General features: G+C 44.1%; 1 protein-coding gene across 1 annotated transcript in view; it reads left to right on the forward strand.

Annotated features, from left to right (window-relative positions):
- Positions 1-1466: 1466 nt before the first annotated feature.
- The window catches only part of snrka (SNF related kinase a), a 45351-nt gene continuing 24911 nt past the window's right edge, over positions 1467-21906 (forward strand). The window contains exons 1-2 of the mRNA XM_076096469.1: positions 1467-1688; positions 2452-3165. Coding sequence (XP_075952584.1) covers positions 2577-3165 — 589 coding nt within the window. The 5' untranslated portion in view covers positions 1467-1688; positions 2452-2576. The remainder of the gene's footprint in view (positions 1689-2451; positions 3166-21906) is intronic.

The following is a 21906-nucleotide window of genomic DNA, read 5'->3' on the forward strand; positions in this document are numbered from 1 at the left end:
CAAGACACTCACCCCAAAATTGCTCCCGTAGTTGAGCCTACGGTGTAGAAATGTGATAGACTCTGAATTGTAAGTCGCTTTGCATAAAAGCGTCTGCTAAATGACTGTAATGTAATCGATAAAAACTAAATTACCTACAAATGAATGAAAAATTGAAGGCTAAAAATAACATTGTGTAGCCTATGTTAATAATGTATTACATGCTTCTTGAACAGCCTTAGTCTCTGAACGCTACTAGAGGGATGAACGCCATTCTTCCCAGTAGATCAGGATAGAGAATGCTGCATCATAGGATAAAGTCCTAATTTGATGTGACCCTTTGACTCAAGCATTCACACTGTAATGTCGCACTTGCTGACATCTGACCACATTACTTTTTATTTGGACTGAAGCTTTTAGTTTTAAAAAATATTTTAAACTAATAGATATCACCATGACACTTCCCCAGTTTTGATGAATTCGGGAGAAATCTAGACTTGAATAGACAAAGTAGTAAAATAAACAACTTCATGTGTATTTTGGATGTTATTTTTCTTCTTTTACTTGTCTGAAAGAAGACATGTTATGGAAGCAAAAATAGCCCAAATATCTCAAAATTGACCAGTGCATGAAAAACAATGTTTTTGCCTGTAGTCTCGCCTTAATTGCATCAGGCAGTACGACTGGATGGAAGCACCTACACCCTCATTATCTGAGTTTTCAACTGGAAAAGCACTAAAGGGGCTAACAACATGACTCATGGCTTCGTTGCAATTATGTGTGAAAGTTGATAGATGAATGGTATTCAAGGAAAATTAATTGTCCGTCACTAGATGTCACTGTACGCCATGTATTGAGAGGACCAGTAACACACGGACAGAAGGCTCTGTAAACCATGTACTATGATACACAAATACACTATAATCACTATATCAAGTGTTGTCGCCTGCTAATTAAATGATACTATTTGGGCAACATGTTGGACGTAGGCTACTGATTATCTCAAAACACACCAATTTAAAACCGTCCCTTTCATTAGGAACCAACTGCCATCCCTTTATCAATGAGCTACAAATAATATACCGCCATTCATTGTTGTGTAAATAGAATAATGTTTCAGCCACCTTTCCCAATCAAAAGACTTCGTTTGACGTCAGAGCTGAATGCGGTTGGCGATGCTCTTGTGCTGCCTTTCGGGGGTCCTCGTAAGGACCAAACTCTGAAGCTTCCAAATTGTGAATGCAACTTGTCAAACTTGTCCCGCAGGAAAGCCAACAATGATAACAACAAGAGCGAAAACGTGAAATGAATATAACTATTTTTTCATTACACAACGAAACAAGATGCATATATTTTGAACAGTGGACATCATTTCCGAACAGGTGTACGATGATTCTCCCCTGGTCATCCTGGCAAATTCTGATGGTGTTGAAAATCTCGACATTTTCTTTCAGTACGTGAAGGCAGCATCGCAGCCCCACCGCCGCGGCTGGGAGGATACAACGATTCCGATCAGGGTTGCCGTTGCCAACGATGCAATGCCTCGTTTTACAGATGAACCCCCGGGCATAGGCACCCTCTGAGTGCCGCGGTCACCTCCTCGTCTTCCCCGACAGTTTGCGAGAAGCTTCAGTAGAGAGCACCCGTTGGAGCCAGGGCACCCGGTAGAGACCGGACTCGGGGGCTTTATGTTTACCGAAGCTGGAGAGGTGAGCCGAGCCGTAGAGTAACTTTAGCTTGCTACATGCTAACCAGGGCTAGCCGTGTGATATGTGAAGCACCCGTGTACCTGTGTGGCTAGCGCTTTGTTACACCGCTAAATGTATTTGTTGAGAGATTATCGCCGAGTTGGCTTTGTGAATTAGCGGGCGACATTTTAACGTGCGAGAACGGAAGCGGTTCACGCCAGTCGGCTTGTGAGCTAACGTATGTCAATCAATGAACAACGAGCTAGCCCCTGGTAGGGTGAGGCTAACGTGAGTTGTTGGTGCTACCGCTGGGCCCGTTGAGCAGCGGACTTCTGGACTAGTCTGTCAAACTCCGCCGTGGTAGCCGAACAGCAGCATGTGTATGCAACTATAGGAAGCCCTTTATTACAGTTTAGGAAACTTGGTTTGTTGTTGCAGTACGCCAGGATACATTAACGCTAGCTAACGTTAGGGCAGCAGCCATCCTGTCAAAACAAGCCCAACCTGCCTCCTCTGAATATGCAGCAAGCAGGGCATTCAAGTATAACGTACATGTATAATAATAATATATAATAACATATCCAAGCATTATTCTGCCCAATGCTTCACTGTGAGTAAGGGAGTGCGTGGGTATATTATTCATTCAAATATTACATTAAGGTGAACCAGAGAAATGTTTTCCATTGTATTTGGATATGTTTAGTTTCGGTTTACTGGTCAACTTGTGTAACGTAATAAGTGCTTATTGAAATTGTGGTAAATGGGTGTGTTTCCTATCATCTAGGAAGCTGGAGCCATGGGTTTCTCCTTCAGCCTTTGATGAACTGAACTAAGCTGGACCCGCACAACTCAGCCAACCCGCCCCGGCCTGCAGTGGGGGCCCCCCTCACTCCGTCGCCCTCTCCAGCTATGGCAGGCTTCAAGCGGGGCTACGACGGCAAGATCGCCGGCCTGTACGACCTGGACAAGACGCTGGGCCGCGGCCACTTTGCTGTGGTCAAGCTGGCGCGCCACGTCTTCACCGGGGAGAAAGTGGCGGTGAAGGTGATCGACAAGACCAAGCTTGACACCGTGGCCACGGGCCACCTCTTCCAGGAGGTCCGCTGCATGAAGCTGGTCCAGCACCCCAACATTGTGCGCCTGTATGAAGTGATAGACACCCAGACCAAGCTTTACCTCATTCTGGAGCTAGGCGACGGAGGGGATATGTTCGACTACATCATGAAACACGAGGAGGGTCTGAATGAGGAGCTGGCGAAGAAATATTTTGCCCAGATCGTCCACGCCATCTCCTACTGCCATCGGCTGCATGTGGTGCACAGGGACCTCAAGCCGGAGAATGTGGTGTTCTTCGAGAAGCAAGGGCTCGTCAAACTCACCGACTTTGGATTCAGCAACAAGTTTCAGCCGGGGAAAAAGCTGACGACTAGCTGTGGATCTCTGGCGTACTCGGCACCTGAAATCCTGCTTGGCGATGAGTATGATGCTCCAGCCGTAGGTATGCAAAACATGTAGGCTGATGAATGATGCGAAAGCAATGAAATGAGTCATGTTGTTCATTAGAAAATGGCAGAGGGATACAGCACAGCAGCTCTTTGATTCAGCCCATTTCTGAAAGTCTGGTGCCTTCAAGCTTTATGATCCATTGATTGTTTTAAGTTGGATGCACCGGGCTTGTTGCCTGTGGCGCTAACTAAGTGTCCAGTCCACCTATTTAATCCCTCACCTCCCGAAAAAAGCCTGTCCCTGTGTCAGAACACGGGCTTCTGGCATCAAACCACACAGGACATCTTTATCAAAGTCCTATTAAAACCCAGCTTTTGGCACAGTGGTGTAATGAGGTCGGCAGTGTGGCTAACACCTGTTCCACACATTTTTTCATCACACCTTGCTGTAACACAATGGCTGTTAGTTTGCTCACGTGTTCGCTGCGGCTCGTTTTTGCGTTTAGATCGCCTCAATCCCACGCCAGGGCTCCGTGCAACGGAACAATCAGAGCTGGACTTGTTGTGAATACCGAGCTGTGTGTTCTATTAGCATTATGCTGCTAACAGTACTTGACACTGATCGTTTTGCTGCCCGCCGTGGGCCATGTGCTACAAGGTCAGCTCTTCTAGCACTGATGTCAGTGGGTGTCCCATTGCACTGAATTAACTGGCTCATTGATTTTCTACGAGGCTTGACAGAGCACAGACAAACGGATCGCGTGTCCGTCCATTGCTGATATGATATCTCTCTCATCAGGTAGCTCAAACGACGGCAGGAACACGGGACTAAGTCCAGCTCTTGAATTGGATAACGAGATGTGCCCAGTTAAGCTTGTTTTTCGGCCGGTGTGGTTGCTCATGTGGTGTTAATCCTGGAGGGAGCCTGAAATCAGTCTCATGATTTGTTTGTGCGAGTAGAAAATGCCTTCAGAGGCAGTCAACTCTGCATTATTTGTTTCCCCTGTTTCGGTTAAGGTTCTCACCAACTTAATAGGTGCGGCACAGGCAATGAGGAAACTGGTTACTTTTCTCATTGACCTTTATACAGACGCACACATACTCACATCATAAGAACCTCCATATTGTATGTTAGACCCGGGCCAGTGAAGGAGGTCTATTGCTCTGTTGTTCACAGAGGAAGTCCCCCACACTGACTCCTAAGAAGTGACTGGAAGCATCTTAGAGCTCCTTGATGGATTAATCAGGAAACATGCCGACGGTCTGAATGAACAGCTGGCTAACAATGCCAGATTACTGCATGTGGCGCACAGGGACCCGAGGGTCGGGGCATGTGGGCTTCTTACAGAACATTGCTGACCTGTAGTACGAGCCGGGATATGTAGAACGGGGATTGTTCAGTTGTATTGTTCTTCAATGTGACGTTCAGGTTTTTAAATAACAGCTTGAGGGCGCAAGACTAGTGTTTAGTTTTGTTGATGAGCGTCTCGGACTGTGTTGAGACCTATCAACATTTCTATGGCTTGCTCTGACGGTCCCTATTTTATCTGACTGCTGAGCTCTTGATAATCTCTCAAGCCGTAAAAGCGTGTCGTGTTACTATGACAGCCAGCAAACAGGAGTTGTCATATCGATACCCGCGGCATAACCGCATGTTTTCATATGTTTGAAAACATGACCTAAAATGTAGTTAATGTAAATGCTGGACAGCAAACGGCATTTGTTCCTTTAGGGATATTTAAATATTGCTGTTAGGGTCAGAACCTGAACCAGACAATGCTGCACGTGCGTTGGTGGGCACAGGCATCTGGCAAATGAAGATGTTTTGATTGTGGAATAAAAACTTCGACTAACCCTTCAACACAAAATTGATTCATCTGACAAAGAACCGGATGAACATGAAAAACAAAAAAATATTAATTGTGAAGTCCAGGGAGATGAACCATTCAGGCAAGGACTGTTGTATTTAGTTTAATGAAGAAATAACACAGATATTTGCCATATTGAAGTGTTTTATGCACGATTTTATGAAACCAATTAAGCACCGTCTTCAGAGAGGTCTTCACCGTGAAAGAAGACGCCAAACTCCTGGTGATACGTGGTTTGCCCAACTGTTGAGGTCAGCGTCTGAAGACTAGGAGCCATCGTTTATCTTGCCCCATTCTTCCCAGTAACCGTATTCCACCACGAGCTGTGCGTCGAGCCGTCAGGGAGCTGTATCGTTCGCCTTTTTCCTTTCCACGAATTTCTAGCGTGCCACCATCTGTGCTGAGAGGCCGTTTGATAGCCCTAGTGCTCAGTATTATTGATGGGCACTGGATGTCTGCAGCTCACTATGCTTTATTGTGCTGAGCCGGGCTGTTTATGGGCCCAACAAGCTGCGCTCTCTGCCAGGTAGCTGCTGTGTATGTGATGCACTTAGGCACCGAGGTTCTACTTGTGGCCGTGCTGTACAGCCACAGCCCTCTGCAGTTGTTGTAGTGTTGAGAGTACTCTGAGCCACTGATGGCCGCTCTCTGGTGCTATGTTGTCTGTGCTCCTCTGTGCAGCAGTTTAGTTAAATGTTGCAGAGGCATGCTGTGGTCAGAGCCATTAGCCTCGTGGGTCTGTGGCTCTGAAGATTAGTGTAATGAGATGAAAGGGCTTATTGTCTGCACTTGTCTAAGTTTGATGCAATACCTTAAAAAAATACAGATTTACACAACATCGAGCACATAACATTTTATATTTTTATTAAAAGATTATAATAACAAGGCCAGTGTTCCCTACAGGATTCTGTGGCACTGTGGTGGCTGTAGGGCTGCAACTATTGATCATTTTAGTGATCGAGTATTCTACCGATTATTCCATCAGTAATCAGATCATAAGTACTTTTATTATTTATTATTACTAAAGAGCAATAGTTAATAAAGAAAGAAAATAAGACCAGTCTCACTAATTGGTATCCTTAGAAAAATCAACATTTTTATTGCTTACTTTGCGGACAATATTATTTCTGTCAAAACTAAACTCATTTCGGGAATTTAAGTGCCATACTACATTCTTTTTAAATAAAACATTTTCTGAAACAAAATGTTTTTTACAAATGTAAAAAATGATGTTTGACAACATAACAAGGTACACAAGGTACACAAGGTACTGCTCTAGTAGACAATGCAATCACAAACACATTGGTTGTATATGAGTGGTGATGACGCGGGCGATGTGGGCACTGAAGGTGTGTGTGTGTGTCAACCACAGACTGTAGTTAGGAAGTGGACGCAGTCGGGACGTCACCCATTGGTTAGTGAACTGCCGTTTTGAAGCCTCGAGTTGGGATATTTTTGGCCGTCGCCATCTTGTTTGCAACCAGTGAACGGAAGTGACCACATTTGAGCAGCGGAGGAGTGACGTAGAGACGTCGTGTACGGCTCTTCCAGCTGTAGCGACCTGTCAATCTCATTGTAGCCCCGCCCTAAAGCATATTCTGCTTTATTGTCTATTTGTCTCTAAATGGACCATCATTTACTAAATGAACATCATGCTGTATTGAAGAAGACTTGAAACTAGAGATTTACCGCACCGAAAGTGCGTAGAATGAATGTCTCAAATGTTCAGAATCCATATGTATCAAACATTTTTTAACTACACTCACATTTGCAGACCAAGCCTCGGAAAGGTGTACTTTTGGTTTTCTAGTGGCTACCCGTGGGGAGCAAAGCCCCTTTTATCTCGTCTCACTTGGAGCCAAAACAGGCTTGTGTTTTTAGGTATGTTTGTAAAGATTATCAGCACAGCGTAATGGAGAACCGCATTCCTTGACCTTTTATTGCTTCTTTTTATAAATCGCACTGGAGGCGGGATAAAGTGCAGTGCAATCAATTCGATTCATTTCAGAGGGTGATGTCTTACCTTCACGTTCCAGCTGATAGCGGAGACGGGTCAAAGCTTCATTAAGGGGTTCAAAATGTCCACACACTGTAGCTGACGGAAAGCCCTACACTCACAAAAGCCTTCCTGTCTACATTGATGACCTGTCTCACCCTCCCACTGCGGATGTGTGCCTGAACCCTGCAGGGCTGCTTGGCCGGCTCTGTTGTCTGCACCACGCCGGCATCAGGAGTCCGTCTCTGGAGAGCGGCCTCCTAATTGCAGCCTTGGTTTCTGTTGCCCACTGGCAATAAGATGGGAAGAACAGTTAATCCACGCTATTGTTTGGACTGGGCCGGGAGAGGGGGGGGGGGGGGAGGATGCAGAGATTACAGTCACATTAGTCCTGTGTTGACACAGACTGGCTCGCTTTGATTAGAACTCATTTGTTTGGTTCCCACCGCTGGGCCCAAGACCAGCTTCCTCATTGTCTGAACCGAATGTTTCTACTAATAGTTTGCAAGATTGCTCCTTGGGTTAATGTGTGTTGTCTTGAATCACACTTGTGAGCTCAGAATGAAACCCTTCCTGATGACGGAGTTGTGTACGATGCACCAATTGCAATTTTCTTTACAGAATTTAAGTTTTGTACAAATCTGCCGATTCAGTTTTTTTTTTTTTCATATTCAGATTTTTTTCCGAGAACTGGACTAACTTTCACCACCGTCCCAAATATAATATCAACCATCCCGAAGTCAGTGTAAAATCTATAAAGGTTATTTTCATAAAACACACAATTCAAATGATTAGAAAATAGGAGATTACATTTTTTTAAAAATATTTGCTTTGATTTAAAAAGATTCTTATCATGAGTACTTTTAATGATGTATTATAATCTGTTTAGAGTTAGTGTAAACGGCTCATAATTCATCTCTAATATCTATTTATGTTGTTTGCAAACATCTCCTTCAAACAACTGGATTTATTCAAGTTTCTCACTAACACTACATTTTACTAGATTACACATGGACACATCATGATGACTATAATTTACCTTCACCCAATACTCATTTTCACTGAAGAGCCTGAACGCATCATAATGGAACCTTCGTTCTCCTGTTGATTTAAACACGTTTAGTTTTTTTACAATGTAACACTATAAGAAATCAGCCACTAGAAAAGCCTGAATGCTGATGTCCTGATCACATATTTTACTGAATATTGATGGATCACGAAAACTTAATTTCACACTGCAGTGGTTAACATTAAACTGTGTAATTACCGGTGGTCCGTTACACCACTAATTATAAGCTTCGAGCTAACGTTAGTGTTAGGAAGTTCGTCAGGTCATCTCTCTAATATCTACTTTATTAAACTGTGTTTATTCAAGTTTCTCTCTTTTTACGAGATTACATTTGAACACATGGTAGCATTATTATTTACCTTCTCCCAATACACATTTTCTTCTGAATAGAACTTAATTACAATATAATGATATCGGTGTCTGATTAAGTTAGTTGATGCATACGGTTTTATTTTGGATAAATTGCGAGTCGCTGTCGCTGAAGAACTTCCGCACAAACCGTGTGCGAGTGTGTGAGAGAGACGTTCCTGTGCCAGCTATCGTTACTAATGTTCAGAAATGTAAATGACAGCCCCTTCTGTGCTCGTTCCTGGCGTGCCTATTACATAAAGCTCTGGTACTTTTGACTCAGATGTGTTACATGGTCAGGGTCACAGAAAGCCTTGTATGGCCCTGCTGGCTTTAGCTTCACTGCCATTAGAGAATATCCAGTGGAAACAAGAAGAGACGGAGTGTAACACTTGTATGAATGTTATCTGGCTAAGCGTCAATGTTTACTATTGTATTTCTGTCCCAGTGAGTCTGTCTACGCTCCTCGTTGGGTTGTGTTTCATGGACCCTGGTGTGGGTCACAGCCGCTGTGAATAGGAGGCTATATGATGAATGAACAGTGGTGTCCTTCTCAAGAATTTGTAGGTTAGATTGTGAGTGCAGCACATTGACGCTCCCACACCTCCGGCTGCCTTTATTTATCTCTGAGCTGCATTTCGCTCGGTGCCCGAGGCTTTTTATTGTGGTCGACCGGGATGGAAATATGTGCATGCTCAGACGCGCGCACACACACACACACACACACACACACACACACACACACACACACACACACACACACTCTCCAGTACAACAGTCACGTACAGGTGTCAAAGAGGCATGTGTTGCATAAGTCAACATGTCAGACTGACTGAAGGTTTGTAGGAATTGTGCACAGACAAACAGGTCCGTCAGGATTTCACTAAAAGCATTTAACGACGTCTCTGTTTTGTCCCGGTACACGGCACTGTGACAGTGAACCAGTGTGCACAAAAGCAACTAAATGCAATTCAGCCGTCATTCATTTGTATTACTTATTGAAATGTCAAAAGGCCTTTGCTGCTGGTTTCCAAGTAATTGGCCAATTATTATAATTATTTTTAGCTTTATTAGCTAATGCTAGGGGTGTAACAGTACACAAAATTCACTCTTTAGTATGTACCTCGGTTTTGGGTTCACGGTTCGATATGTTTTCGATGACTTTCAGTACTTCAACAGAAGAATGTCTAAAATCAGATGTTATTCGTATATTTCCTCTACTTCTTTAAATCCACCACTTCTGACGGTACTCCATTTCCAAATATTGTTCAGAAAGTTTGACTTCGACCAGTGCGGCCCTTATTGAGTGAGTCCAGTTCTGCTGTTGGACCTTCATTCTGGGCCCTGCTGTACGGTTATCCTTCTCAATGTCCGCTCACCTTCACAGGGGCTAAGCATGTCTGCAGCCACGGACACTGCAATACACAGTTTAGTTGCTGCAATTCCCTTCATTGGCCACGATGGAAGTGGTATGAATATGTGATTAGAACTATGACTGAATAGATGGTCCAGTCTTAATTAAGTGGGCCTATGAAGTGGGTTAAACTGCAGAGGGACATGAAAGTGTGTCTGTGTGTGTCCCACTTCATCTCCGTCGGGAGAAGAAGCCCTTCAATGAAGCTGGATCTCAGGGGAGAGAGGGCTGTGGACGAGTGTTGCATGAGGATGTGGGGATGCCAGAACACGTAGCCCACATCACGGTCTGTGTCCATTAAACCCAACGTTACTAATGACGCCAGGAGCTGGCAGGCTGAGTTCGCGCCATTTCCATTTTTTTTCTGTTTCAGTGTGGTGCTAAATCCAACTTGTTTTGCATTAGTAATGTTGTGTGTGTGTGCGTGTGTGTGCGTGTGCGTGCGTGCGTGCGTGCGTGCGAGAGTGCGTGCGTGCGTGCGTGCGTGCGTGCGTGCGAGAGTGTAAAAGAGTGATTTACTCTGTTACTTTGCTTCTTGGTGTGTCTTGCTGCTGTAACATACACATTTCCCCCTGGGGATGAATAAAGTACATATCTATCTATCTATTTCTAGAGCCAAGGAAGGATTGAGGCCTACTTAGGCACGGCGGCTGAGAGAGCAAATGGTCAGCTGTCAGTCAGGTTGTTGGGGATTAGTCAAAGCTCGCCATGCTCCCAAGAGAGAGAGAGACTGGTAGGAATGAATGGGGTGACAGGTGTTGGAGGTTAGGAACTAACTGCACACTGGGTTTGAGACACGAGGACATGGTCCGAGTCAAAGCTGTTGGACTTAATTTTAGGATGAGAGCCCATATTGCTAACAGGCCAATTTGTCGCACTATTTCATGAATTGGAGTAAAAAGCGTTCTTTTCTTTTTTTTTTCTCTGTGTGTGCAACTGTTGGCATTTTTCTATATTGACTATATCTCTACTGACGTATTCTCCTGCCATCATTATACATGGGTCTGAAAATGAACAACAAAACCTGGACCAGAGTGTCATTTTTGTTGTGACTTTACAAAAATCCCAATGCATAAACCAATGATCCTTAATGGGCCTAAAAAACAAAAGATTAATTTGATTAAAACCGTTTGAGTTCTGTTGCATTGCTGCTCTCCACTGACTGACACTGTGGGGGGTAACCCATGGACCGGTTGGACACGCCTGCTCTCCTTTCTTCTGGAGCACACTTCCAGTGAATTCCAAAGGCACATAAGGAACAATGCAATACATGCGATGCAATCTTTTTGTTGTTGTTGCCTGCAGTCATTCCTCTGTAGCCGCTGCACTCTAAACCGCTTTAAACCCTCTTTCAGACTCGGCCTTGGGAAGCTTAGAGTGCACTTCAAAGTCATTAACATGTGGGGGTGGGAAGGCCCTTCATGCTGCGAGGGAGCTATAAGTGATTGTGATGGGCAACACATTTGCATTGCTTTATACTATAGTCGGGATTAACTTGTGACCCGGCTTCGTCTCAGGGTACTAATGTCCGTTTAAGGTGAGTTTGAATGCTGGCCAGCTGGTTTTGAATCCAGGTGGAATCTAAAGTCTTGCTCCTCAAGTATCAAACGCTGCTGTGTGTGGGAAGTTAGTGCATGTAACGTATACATTAGTAAGACATTGATGGATTTAAATGATCACTTTGTTCTGTTTGTTTTAACAGTAGGAACCCTGCTGATCGGTTACACCACTACTGCTGACTTTGAGAAGCTTGTGGGTTTGGGAAGAAGTGTAGAACAACGTGTTTATACCGGGCTTTTCCTGCATAAAGAATAACGCTGAATATCTTCAACAAGGCTGTCCATTCAAACCAGATTTCCTTTTTAGTTTAGACGGTATGATTTCAATTCTTGCTGCCAAAACTACCAAAGAGGAAGAAAAAAAGTTGTTCGTCTTTGGACAGACATATATATATATATATATATATATATATATATATATATATATATATATATATATATATATATATATATATATATATATATATATACTACTGAAAAAATATTGTAAATGAGGAAGTAAATTAAACCACAGAAATTAGAAAAAAAAGATAAGCTATCTTATAAAGTGTCTTGTAAAAGAGGTTTACTTACAATTATTTACAACGATTCAATTTTTTCTTTTTTTGATAAATGCTTATCAAACAGAAGGAGATCTTTCATCACAATCAATCTGTGTTTATATGCCGTATGTCAGTGTCTGTGGTCATAGTTCTCAGTCTCAAACTACCCGGTGCACATGAACGCATGGTACCACCAGGAAAAACCCTGCTTTATACCGAATACGTTTTTCTTTCTTACCATAACTCAAATGTCATACTGGCACAGGTACTGGCAAACAGCAAGCCCCTGGCCCACGTCTCAATCCATCATATCTGCTTTGTGGTAAACCAAACCCCTGAAAGCAAACGGAGGATCTGTTGCTGCAAAGTGCTGCAGGTTGTCTGTCAGTTGGCCAACTTACTGCTGCTGGAGTCTAATCTGACGCAGGTACTTTGTAAATTAGTCTGTCTGCTTCTACCTCAACCAGATCAACTCCTTTAAGAGGAACAACAACCCTACAGAAGTGGGACCAGTACCCCGGTCCGTAGTCGGTGTGTGTGATTCGTCACATGGAGCACGCTGCCACACTCTGCACCGGTATCTGTTTTCAACCTCAGTGCAACACGTTTCTCACTGTGGGTTGCTGTTTCCTGTGCTTCACCCCCCCCCCCCCCCCCCCCCCCTTCCCCTTCCACTTCCCTGACAACGGCGCAGGTTTATCGTCTGCTATTAATACACACATCGTAGATGAAGCAGCCGGCTCTGGCCAGCACACGGTGAAGCAGTCAGATGTGTTCTCATTCTCTGTCTCTGTCCACTGCATGTTGACATGGAAGCAGGGAGGAATATGTGATCACAGCGGCATTCTATTAATTCTTTTCTTGATCACACACTAAATTAGGACTCGTGTGTCCCCTTTTGAAAAGAAGAGCAGTAAAGGACAGGAGTTCTATCGAAAGACAGAGCTGCTGGATCAACTATCCCAGTATCACTCCGCTGTAGACAATGCACAGCGACGAGCCAGCGAGCAGGGAGACACCGGTGATTAGGTGTAAATGTTCCTCTGCGGTGTGCGATGCGGCCTCATCACAGGCCATCGGGTGGGCTTAGCCAACCGACTGACCGGTCGATATACAGACTTAACATGTTTGTCAGCGCTCGACTGACTTTACAGTCTTTCAGAGTGTTATGCACAATAAAGGGTTTCTGAACAGACGTGCTCGCCATACAATCGACAAAAAAAGAATATGATTCTTGCAGAAATCTCCAATTGTCAAAAGCATCTGATACCAAATCGCAGCATGGATGGTTTATCAAGGCCTTAATGTAGCATATAGGAGGGATTTTTTTCTAATATGAAAAAGTAAATTTTTCAAGCTGTTAACTAAATAGTACGTCTGTACTTTGAAGAAGTGCTTTGTGACAAGTGCGTGGATGAAGCATTGTGTCTTTTTTATTCTTCCCATTTTTTATTCTTCCCATTTAGCAACTCGCTAGTTAGCTAGCTAACATTAGCTCGCCGTATTGTCATGCTAACGTTCCACTGGTTACTTTAAAAGCTGGTGGACAGCGGCAGAGTTGTGTCCCAGCTCCTCGCCACTAGGAGCCTTCAGCCAGGAGGAGAGCAGACGGGAAGGGGTTAACCTACAGGCCGGCTAGTTGGCTCAGATCCTGTTGTTGCTCCAGAGATGAATGTCTGCTCGTTCTGATGACTGCAGTACTGATTAGCCTTGAAGTCGATCCCCTCCTTAAAATACTTTGACAGGTTGTGCCTAGTTGGGACTTGTAGGCAAATCATTCAGCCGAGAAAAGTGGCGAGTGGAGGAGGTAAGGAGGCAGGAGACAATCAAAGTCTTCAGACTGAGAGTCTGATTGGTTGATAAGTGAGCTTCAGCAGCACTATGAGTGCTATGTAGCTTGTGTGTTGTTCTCTGTGCTGTCTGAGAAAGTCTGCTAAACTATGACATTCTGGCAAGAAATGCGGTTTCTGTTTTTTTTGTGATTCAAACTGTTTTGCACATGCAGGCCTTAAAAATACACATTTGAATCATATTTTGGTCTTTTTGCTTTTGAGAAAAAAAAAATCATGAATCATCCATTTGCTTAAAAAATGATTACATTTTGTGGACGAATACCTCAGCCATTCTCTCAGTAAAACATTGAGTGTGTATCTTATAATGAATGAGTTAAAGGAGCGTTGATTTTACACTGAATTAACCGTTTTATTCGGATCGAAAGCTTTTCACAACAACTGCTAAATGAACCTTGAGCTGAAATAGTTCTGTCAGCACTGTAACACCATTTAGAGACGCGGGGGCTTTGATAAATTCCAGTGTTGATCTGGTCCAGGTCCCGTTTTATTGGCCCTGTGCGGCTGCTGTCACTTGAAGCTGCTCGCTGGTTTATCAGAGCGAAGCGTCTGAATGCAGAGCAGGAGAGGAAGAGAGGCCGGGAGACGAACCCCACGGCCGCTAATGAAAGCATCACAGCGCAGGATGCCAGGACGATAGCTAGTGAAGAAGATGAACTCCCTGTTTGTAAAGAACGTTGCCCGTAATCGTGACATATAATTGCAGACCACCACGCTGGACTCGACGGAATGATTATAGACGGAAATCGGCGTGTGGAGCTGCCATGTTATTGTTTAGCCAGAGGGCCCGACACGTTTCACTCTTCAAATTGAGACGGGGGAGCGCTGCTATGGCAACAGATGCTGCTGCTTAGAGCGAGCCAGGTGTGAGGTAGTTCACGGGGGGGAGGTCTCTGCCTCGACTGTGATGTCAGGTGTTTAGGACTTGCTTGGATCGAGTATTGTCCTTTACTTCTATCATTTTGTTGATCATTGCCCTTATGCAGGTGACAAAGACTAGACCTCCCACCATTATCATGAGCAGTGGAAGCAGTGCACTCACCATGAGCGCGATGAAGCCTTTTCCTCCTCCAATCGTGCCCCCACCAGCTCTCTGGTCCATAGGACACTCCCACATTTGCATCTGCTCCGAAGCCGTTGGATATTCTCTTGAGGGTGTGAATGACGTGGGACATGTTTGCGGAGATATCTCCAGTGATGGTGTAGCACGTTCCGGTTTCGTTTGGATATGGGGTTGCACACAGACCGCCTTGTTTGACCAGCAGAAAGTCTAGGGCGGCTGAGTGTTGGAGTAGGACTAGTCTCTGGCTTTTGGCTGACTCTGACAGGTACTGGAATCCGGCTATAGTTTCATTGGCGAACTCTTGGAGGGTGCAGGTGATATTGTCGATGTGGTCGGCCAGGAATGTGACTCCGTAGAAGGGGTCAGTCCAATTCCCCATTTTTCTCCCAGTGAGATTGGGAAATGGAACGCCTTCATGGTGTGGAACTGTGCCATGGATCTTTTTACTCTTTCAGGGTCGATATGTTGCGTGCCATTGGGATATTGCTCCATCCGGACTTCGGCATCATGGTAGGGTAACTGCAGGGTGGCCAACCCACAACATCCCTTCAAGTCGAGGGGTAGGACTGGATATGCATGGTCTCCGCAGGCCCACCACATCCCCTTCACTGCCACTCGATGTATTATGGTTGAGATGTTGCCTGGAAACACTGGAATGTCCTGTGGCCCTTCGTCGCTCTTTACCGTCATGGTGTAGTATTCGCCCAGTAGGCTCTTGTAGTAAGGAGAAGTGTCTGTTGGCCAGAGAACAGCGAGTGTGCTTCAGCATGTTGGACGTGTTTCCGTTCCATCGCCGACACTCCTCCCTCGTCCAACACACCACTGAACACAAGTCCATCTCTACCTGTCGATGTCGTGGTTGACGGGAGCCAGCAGGCGGCTCTTTCTTTTTGCGCTCGCCTTCTCTCATATGGGATACTATGAGAAAATCAGTTTTCATCATCGTTATTCCTTTTTTGTTTCAGGGCTGCCGCCGTCTTGCGCAATTTTCAATACACTCGGTTGCGTGCCGCTTTTTTGTGATGCTAGAACAATGTAGCTTTGCTGCTGCTTTTAGTTGCCACAGACTTCAGACAAACTGAACTGAGGACAGTGTTTGTTTTTTTTGCTTGAGGAAAACTCTTCTTTTTTTTCTTTTTTTTTAACATCCTCCGAAACCATTAATTTTAATTTATTGCCAAGCTCTAAGTACAAGAGACATTGTTGAACACACAAATACATTGACAGCACAAATGAAAAGATAAACAACACCTGAGTAGTCCTAACAGCAGCTTTAATGCTACCCCTTGAGGTTGTATCTGTGCTTGTGTGGACGTGCTGCAGGACCAAGTGAAACCTGTTCATCAGAGCAGATCTAAAGCACCGACGGTGGAAGGAAACTGCAGCAGGAGCATGAACTAAAGATCATCTCTTTCGTAACTAAACGCCCTGAGGATACAATGGAGCGTGTCGAACCTCTTGTCAGACGTTTTTTAAATGCCAGTATGCGTGGACACACGCCCAGAACAGGGTTGGTTTCCTGCTGTCAGACAGGACTCGAGGACAAACGCGTGAGTAATTATGTGCTGTTGGGTTAATTAGATGTGCAAAGGAGGAATGATGGATGATCACTCTGCAGTGCCCTATTTTACTGTTATCACAAGGCTAACAGAAATAGAGCTTATTTCCAAATGGTGCTTTTTTAAAATTCAAGCCATGTTGATGACAGTCAGTCCACCACTTGGGTCTATGAAATACCTCAACTATTAGATGAACAACCATGACATTAGCTGCACACAAGCTGGTTTTGGGCTCGACTGTTCTCAACAAGTAGGCCGGGTCACAAACTCTCATCGGTGGATCATCTAACCGGAGTCGTCATTTCTGAAAAGACACATTGATGTCAAGTGCCATCTAGTTACATTATATTGAAGAGAAGGAAGACATCTTTGAGGCCGATATCTCCAAAACTACTAGTACATCAACCCCAAATGTTCTCCGGTTTACATAAACTTGTACCATTTGTGTCTTTTTTAATGAATACTGTCTGACTGCTTCAAACTGTCCCTCTAAGTACTTGACTAAATGTTCTACTTTTACTTGGGCAGTTTTATTATGTCCCCATGGGCTCTGGGCAGTTGTTACATTATATAAACCCCTCTGGTTTATATAATGTAAACCAGAGGGGTTTATATATGTAGAAAATATTGGCATATTAACTAAACTATTTTGTCCTGCACTTGTGCGTCCGGTTGTAGGTCGGCCCAGTCTTTACCAGCATCCTATTTTTAGGTCAGCCACTTATTGTCTCTGAGATATCCACATGATTACTTTGGTCAATTTACTATCAATCTGTTGGTTAACGGCTCAACAAGAAGCAATAAAAGGAGAGTATAAACAATACACAAAAAAGAGAGTTATTAAATGAGAATGCAAATTGATTCCAACGTGCTGAATCAGGCTCTGAGCAGGATGTAGGCTGAAGAATGACTTCAGAATGCTGAATGCTTTTCTTTGAAATTCAGATGTAAAGTGAGTATATTGTAGATTCCAAGGTGACTGTCACACGCTGACAATCCCGGATGATTTTTAAGCTGTATTTGCATGTGTGTCTCTGTGCATCTTTTCACATTTTGCTGCAGGCTGTAGCGGAATCATTAGCACATTGAGCCAAGTCAGGAGGAGGCTTCATGAAGCGAGCGTCATGGGAGCTTTTCATCTTCCTTTTTCTTTTCCTGAGGACCCGACTGCGGTTGATTTCCTCTTTCATCTTCTTGCGTTATTTGTAGTTGCTGCCATCACAAATTGAGGATGGGCAAATTTGTAAACCTTAAAGATGGAGATCCTGGACTCTATATCATGCTTATAAGATGTTTATTTAAAAAAACTTGGAACAAAACCCTCTTTCATGCGGAAGAATACATTTCCTTTTGTCACATTTTCAACCGTTGATTTCTCAGAATGGAATCCGACCAGGCGCCGTTAATTTCATTGTCAACACAAGTACAACTTCAATTCCAAGAATCTTATTACTTGGAAAGTTTTAATCCCTTTCTTTTATTGCCTCAAGTCTGCTGAAACATCAGACTGTAAAGGCTCAAATGTGTCGGACAACTGTGGTATGTTGAAGTGCACACTGAGTGCCCCCCCCCCCCCCCCCCCCCCCCAATACCCAATACAAGCAGAGCAGCTGTGCTTGATGGAGCTTCAGACAAGCCAGCAGAGGAAAGCAAAGGGCAGTAATGGCCCTCTACATTAAGAGCATTCACAAACAAAGGCTTTGGAGCTACAGACCGAGATGAGATTCACATCTTCTGTAATTCAGACGCTGGAAGAAAAAGCCCTTTCAAAGACAAACCATGTATTTGACGTGGCACGTGTGTTGTACCTAGACTTGGGTCGATAAACCGGTTTGATTTCATGCCAACCGGTTGAACCGACATCTGTCATTATGCCACGTTCTGACAAATCGAGGCCGCTTTCTCCGGTCGTTGTGCCTCCTAGGCAACACCAGGCTGTGAGCCGGTGGGTAACGTAAACCACCATAAATAACGTAACCTCTGGAGGCTGCCGCTCGGCCCTTTCGGCCCCACGCCGACACAAGCAACGGAGACGTGACCCGGGAAGGTCTCGGCCAGATACTTCTCTGTTCTCGGCCCAGAGGGACGGCACATCGCTGCAACAAGGCCTTTCTTTTTAAGGACTCTTTTATCCTACTTTAATAGTTGGATCTTTATTCAATAAGATGCATTTTTCCAAAAAGTTTGGTGTATTTTATGCATATTTGTACTCCTGATGGGTTAAAAAAAGCAAGTAGATGTATGTATGTATGTGTATATGTATGTGTATATGTGTGTTAGTGGTGTAAGGGATCACTGATATTGGAATATTCATGTTTTGTGATGTTTCTTAGACAAAAAAGGAATCTTACAATGTCAACAAGGGTTTTTGTGGAATTGTGGTAAACGATTTAATAAAAATCAAAAACCAGCCTGCAGATGAACTGATAATGAAAATGATCTTGGTTGCAGTCTTGGTAGACACCACCACCAACAAGTACTGGATGTGAGAAACTGAAAGCAGCGTGTTGATAACAACACAGATGTAATTGACGAACTCATCTTGATACTTTTCACATGGAGCGATTACATGTGCAGCAGCAGACCTGCAGTCTCCTGCATGTGGAGCCTCAGCAGGTCTGTCTGTGACAGCAGCTCTAACAGCTGTCACCCAGAGTGCTCTCCACTCTTACGTGTGTGTGTGTGTGTGCGTGTGTGTGTGTGTGAGCTCTTCAGGATGACGGCTCCGTGTGTGTTGGTGACAGCCTCTAGAACTGCTGTCCATTAATAGGAGTACAGGTGTGTGCTCCTTCAGCATGACTTCTAATCTTACATCTGTACATTATATATGGAGATACCTTGAAAACAATCTTTTTGCATACTTGAACTGATGGATTTGCTTTTATACAATGGCCATCTAGTATGGCAATATGAAAGTTCTAGACACATTCCAATTTAAATTGTTTTATATAATAATGTTCACAGTAAAGTAGGCCCTCCTGGGCTGCCTGCCTGCACATACCAATGCAGTTGCTGAGGAGCGTAGCAGCTAGCATGTTTCTTTTGTCATCACATGCTAGCGTTCTCTGATTTCTATATTTGGCATTTTATTTACATTTCGTGTATGTTGCCATTTATTGTGCAACTGCTGAGAAAGTGTCCAGCGTCAGTAGGCTGACTGTGATGGCTGCTTGTACCAGGCTTGTCTTTATCTGTCAGGGGGAGGTGTGGATGCTGCGGGGCCAGTGCTTAGTGTATTTCTGCTGCTTTAATATTGTGGGCAACACTGTGGAACCTCCTCTCTATGTAGCGCTGCATGACTTATAGCAGGTGGATTCATTTTTTTCTGGAAATGGGCTCCGCCCAGTCCTCTCCTCCATAGAAGTTAACCTTAAATGTTTCCATTTAGCAGCTAACTTTGTCACTTTGTGACCTGCTCCGTGTTGGGAGAAGCGATTCCCCCGCAAAGGAATTAGCGGGGTTGGGAATTATGTGGTTGTTAAATCTACAAACCAAGCGGCAACCTCTGGGTGTTGAGCAATTAACGTGGAAGTGTTAAAAACTGCCGTTCTTATAAAGTCCACTTGAGGCTGGTTCTAAAAAGCGGGTCAGTGCCCATAGAGCCCCACGCCAAACAGAAATAAACATGTCTCCAACCTGGTACAAAAACCAGTGTTGGTCTATTCATTTTCATGTTCATGACGACCGTACGGGAGGTGAATTACTATATAACTCACCCATGTAATCATATTAAGGTTTAAAGTTAATCGTAATTAAGGGCAGGGCCGCTTTGAGTGAGTGAATGCCATGGTTGACGTCACAGAGACTACGTCCATGTTTTACACAGTTATGAACCAGTCGGATGGCTTGACTTGAGCTCCCTGTTTTACAAGTCACTCTGCAGGTTAGTCTCTACTCTCCAGCTGCCGGCCCCTCTGTGGGGTCTAAACTATGAACATGGCTGCTTTGCTTTAAATACATTTTGGTTTTGATCCCTTTGGTTGTTCTTCTGTGTGAGCCACCACACAGCGCTGGGAGCTGCGTGGCATTATCTGCTGCTTTTGTCCTGTTTACACTTGTTTTCTATTTTTGCCAGAACCGCTCAAGTCTGTGTGGGAATACACTTCATTGAGTTATGAGCGTGCCAATGCACAATAAAGACTTGGACAAACACAAGATTATATCACTTAATTTATTCTACCAAGCTCTGTTACCAAGTTTAAACGCACTACAAAGTCACTAGATGGTTCATGAAGGACACAGAGAACTCTAGCTGTATTTAGTCTGTGGTTATCTCTTTCCCTTCACTCTTCATCTGTATGACAGTATAGATGCAGCGTGATGTAGAGCTCCTCAAAACGGATTATATTGCAATCTGAAAAGGCGACGTTATGATCAGGATCATATTAACGTTCAAATGGTATTCTTTGGATGAGAGTATTTTGGTTTCGTAGTGGAAACGCTGTTGTTGGTTCAGTTCTGTAAAGTTGACCTGCTTGCTCACTTGTTTTGCCCAAAAAGGTTTAAGGTTTGTGATTCAACTCCTACTAGGAACAATGGTTTCAAATGTGTGTTGGGCATTGTTGAGAGAGTTGGCTAATGAATGGGAGCCCTAAACAACAACTAAATAACGACCAACGGTACATTTTTACTTAGCCAGCATTGTCTTTCGAGTTATTTCGAGTTACAGCCGTGGACTGCCCTTCTTTTAAATCAGGCCCCCACTGACTGGAACATGGCGAGTTCCCTGTCTGTCATACCAGCTAGATTATCACTGATCTCCTGGAATATGATCTCTATAAAAGAGTGGGGACCGTGTTCATTGATTATGAAAATGATCTGCTGGCCTAAATGACCGGTGCAGTCATTCTGTCCTCCCATCAAGCCTCTGGATGAAGGAAGCAACCAATAGGAACAATGCTCCACGCTGCTGGGTTTGTGAATCTGTAGATGATGCTCCACAGAACGGGTAGAAAGTGAGGTGAGACGGTGCTGCTGTGAAATAGTCCTCTTTTCTGTGTTGTGCACACATTTTGAAGTGACCGCTCTGAGGAGACAGCAGCAGGAAGATTGCAATAATGTGTCCAAAGCAAGCAGCAGCTCTGTGACCCAGATCCTTTTTAGGTATGGCTCTCTTTCATGCTGCCCTCACTGGTGTTCACGTAGCCAGACAGCCAGGCATCAGTAACGTAACAAAGGTACAAAGTAGGCAGCTGACAGCGGGAGATTAGAAGTGGACTCATTTACACTCCTACTTAATTGGAAATCCAGGCTTAAGTTGGGATATTAAGAGGCAGAGAAAATATATAAATGTATTTTTAGCAGCTTAGCAACAACAAATAACGCATGAGAAAATCCACCTTTTTGCTTCATTAAACATGCTCTTAAAGCAAGTGTTTAAAGCACTCTTCCAAACAACTTTAACTGGCTGTGAAGGACGGTTTATTTCTTAGCCAATCAACCTGTCCCTCAGATCAGACGCTCAGCACTTCCACAGCGTTCCACGGCTTCAGGCCTGAGGTTGCCATGTCTGCACACTGTTAGGCT

The sequence above is a fragment of the Anarhichas minor genome, unplaced genomic scaffold, assembly GCF_050575085.1.
Source record: "Anarhichas minor isolate MPS153535 unplaced genomic scaffold, ASM5057508v1 ptg000022l, whole genome shotgun sequence".
In the NCBI taxonomy this organism is placed as follows: domain Eukaryota; kingdom Metazoa; phylum Chordata; class Actinopteri; order Perciformes; family Anarhichadidae; genus Anarhichas; species Anarhichas minor.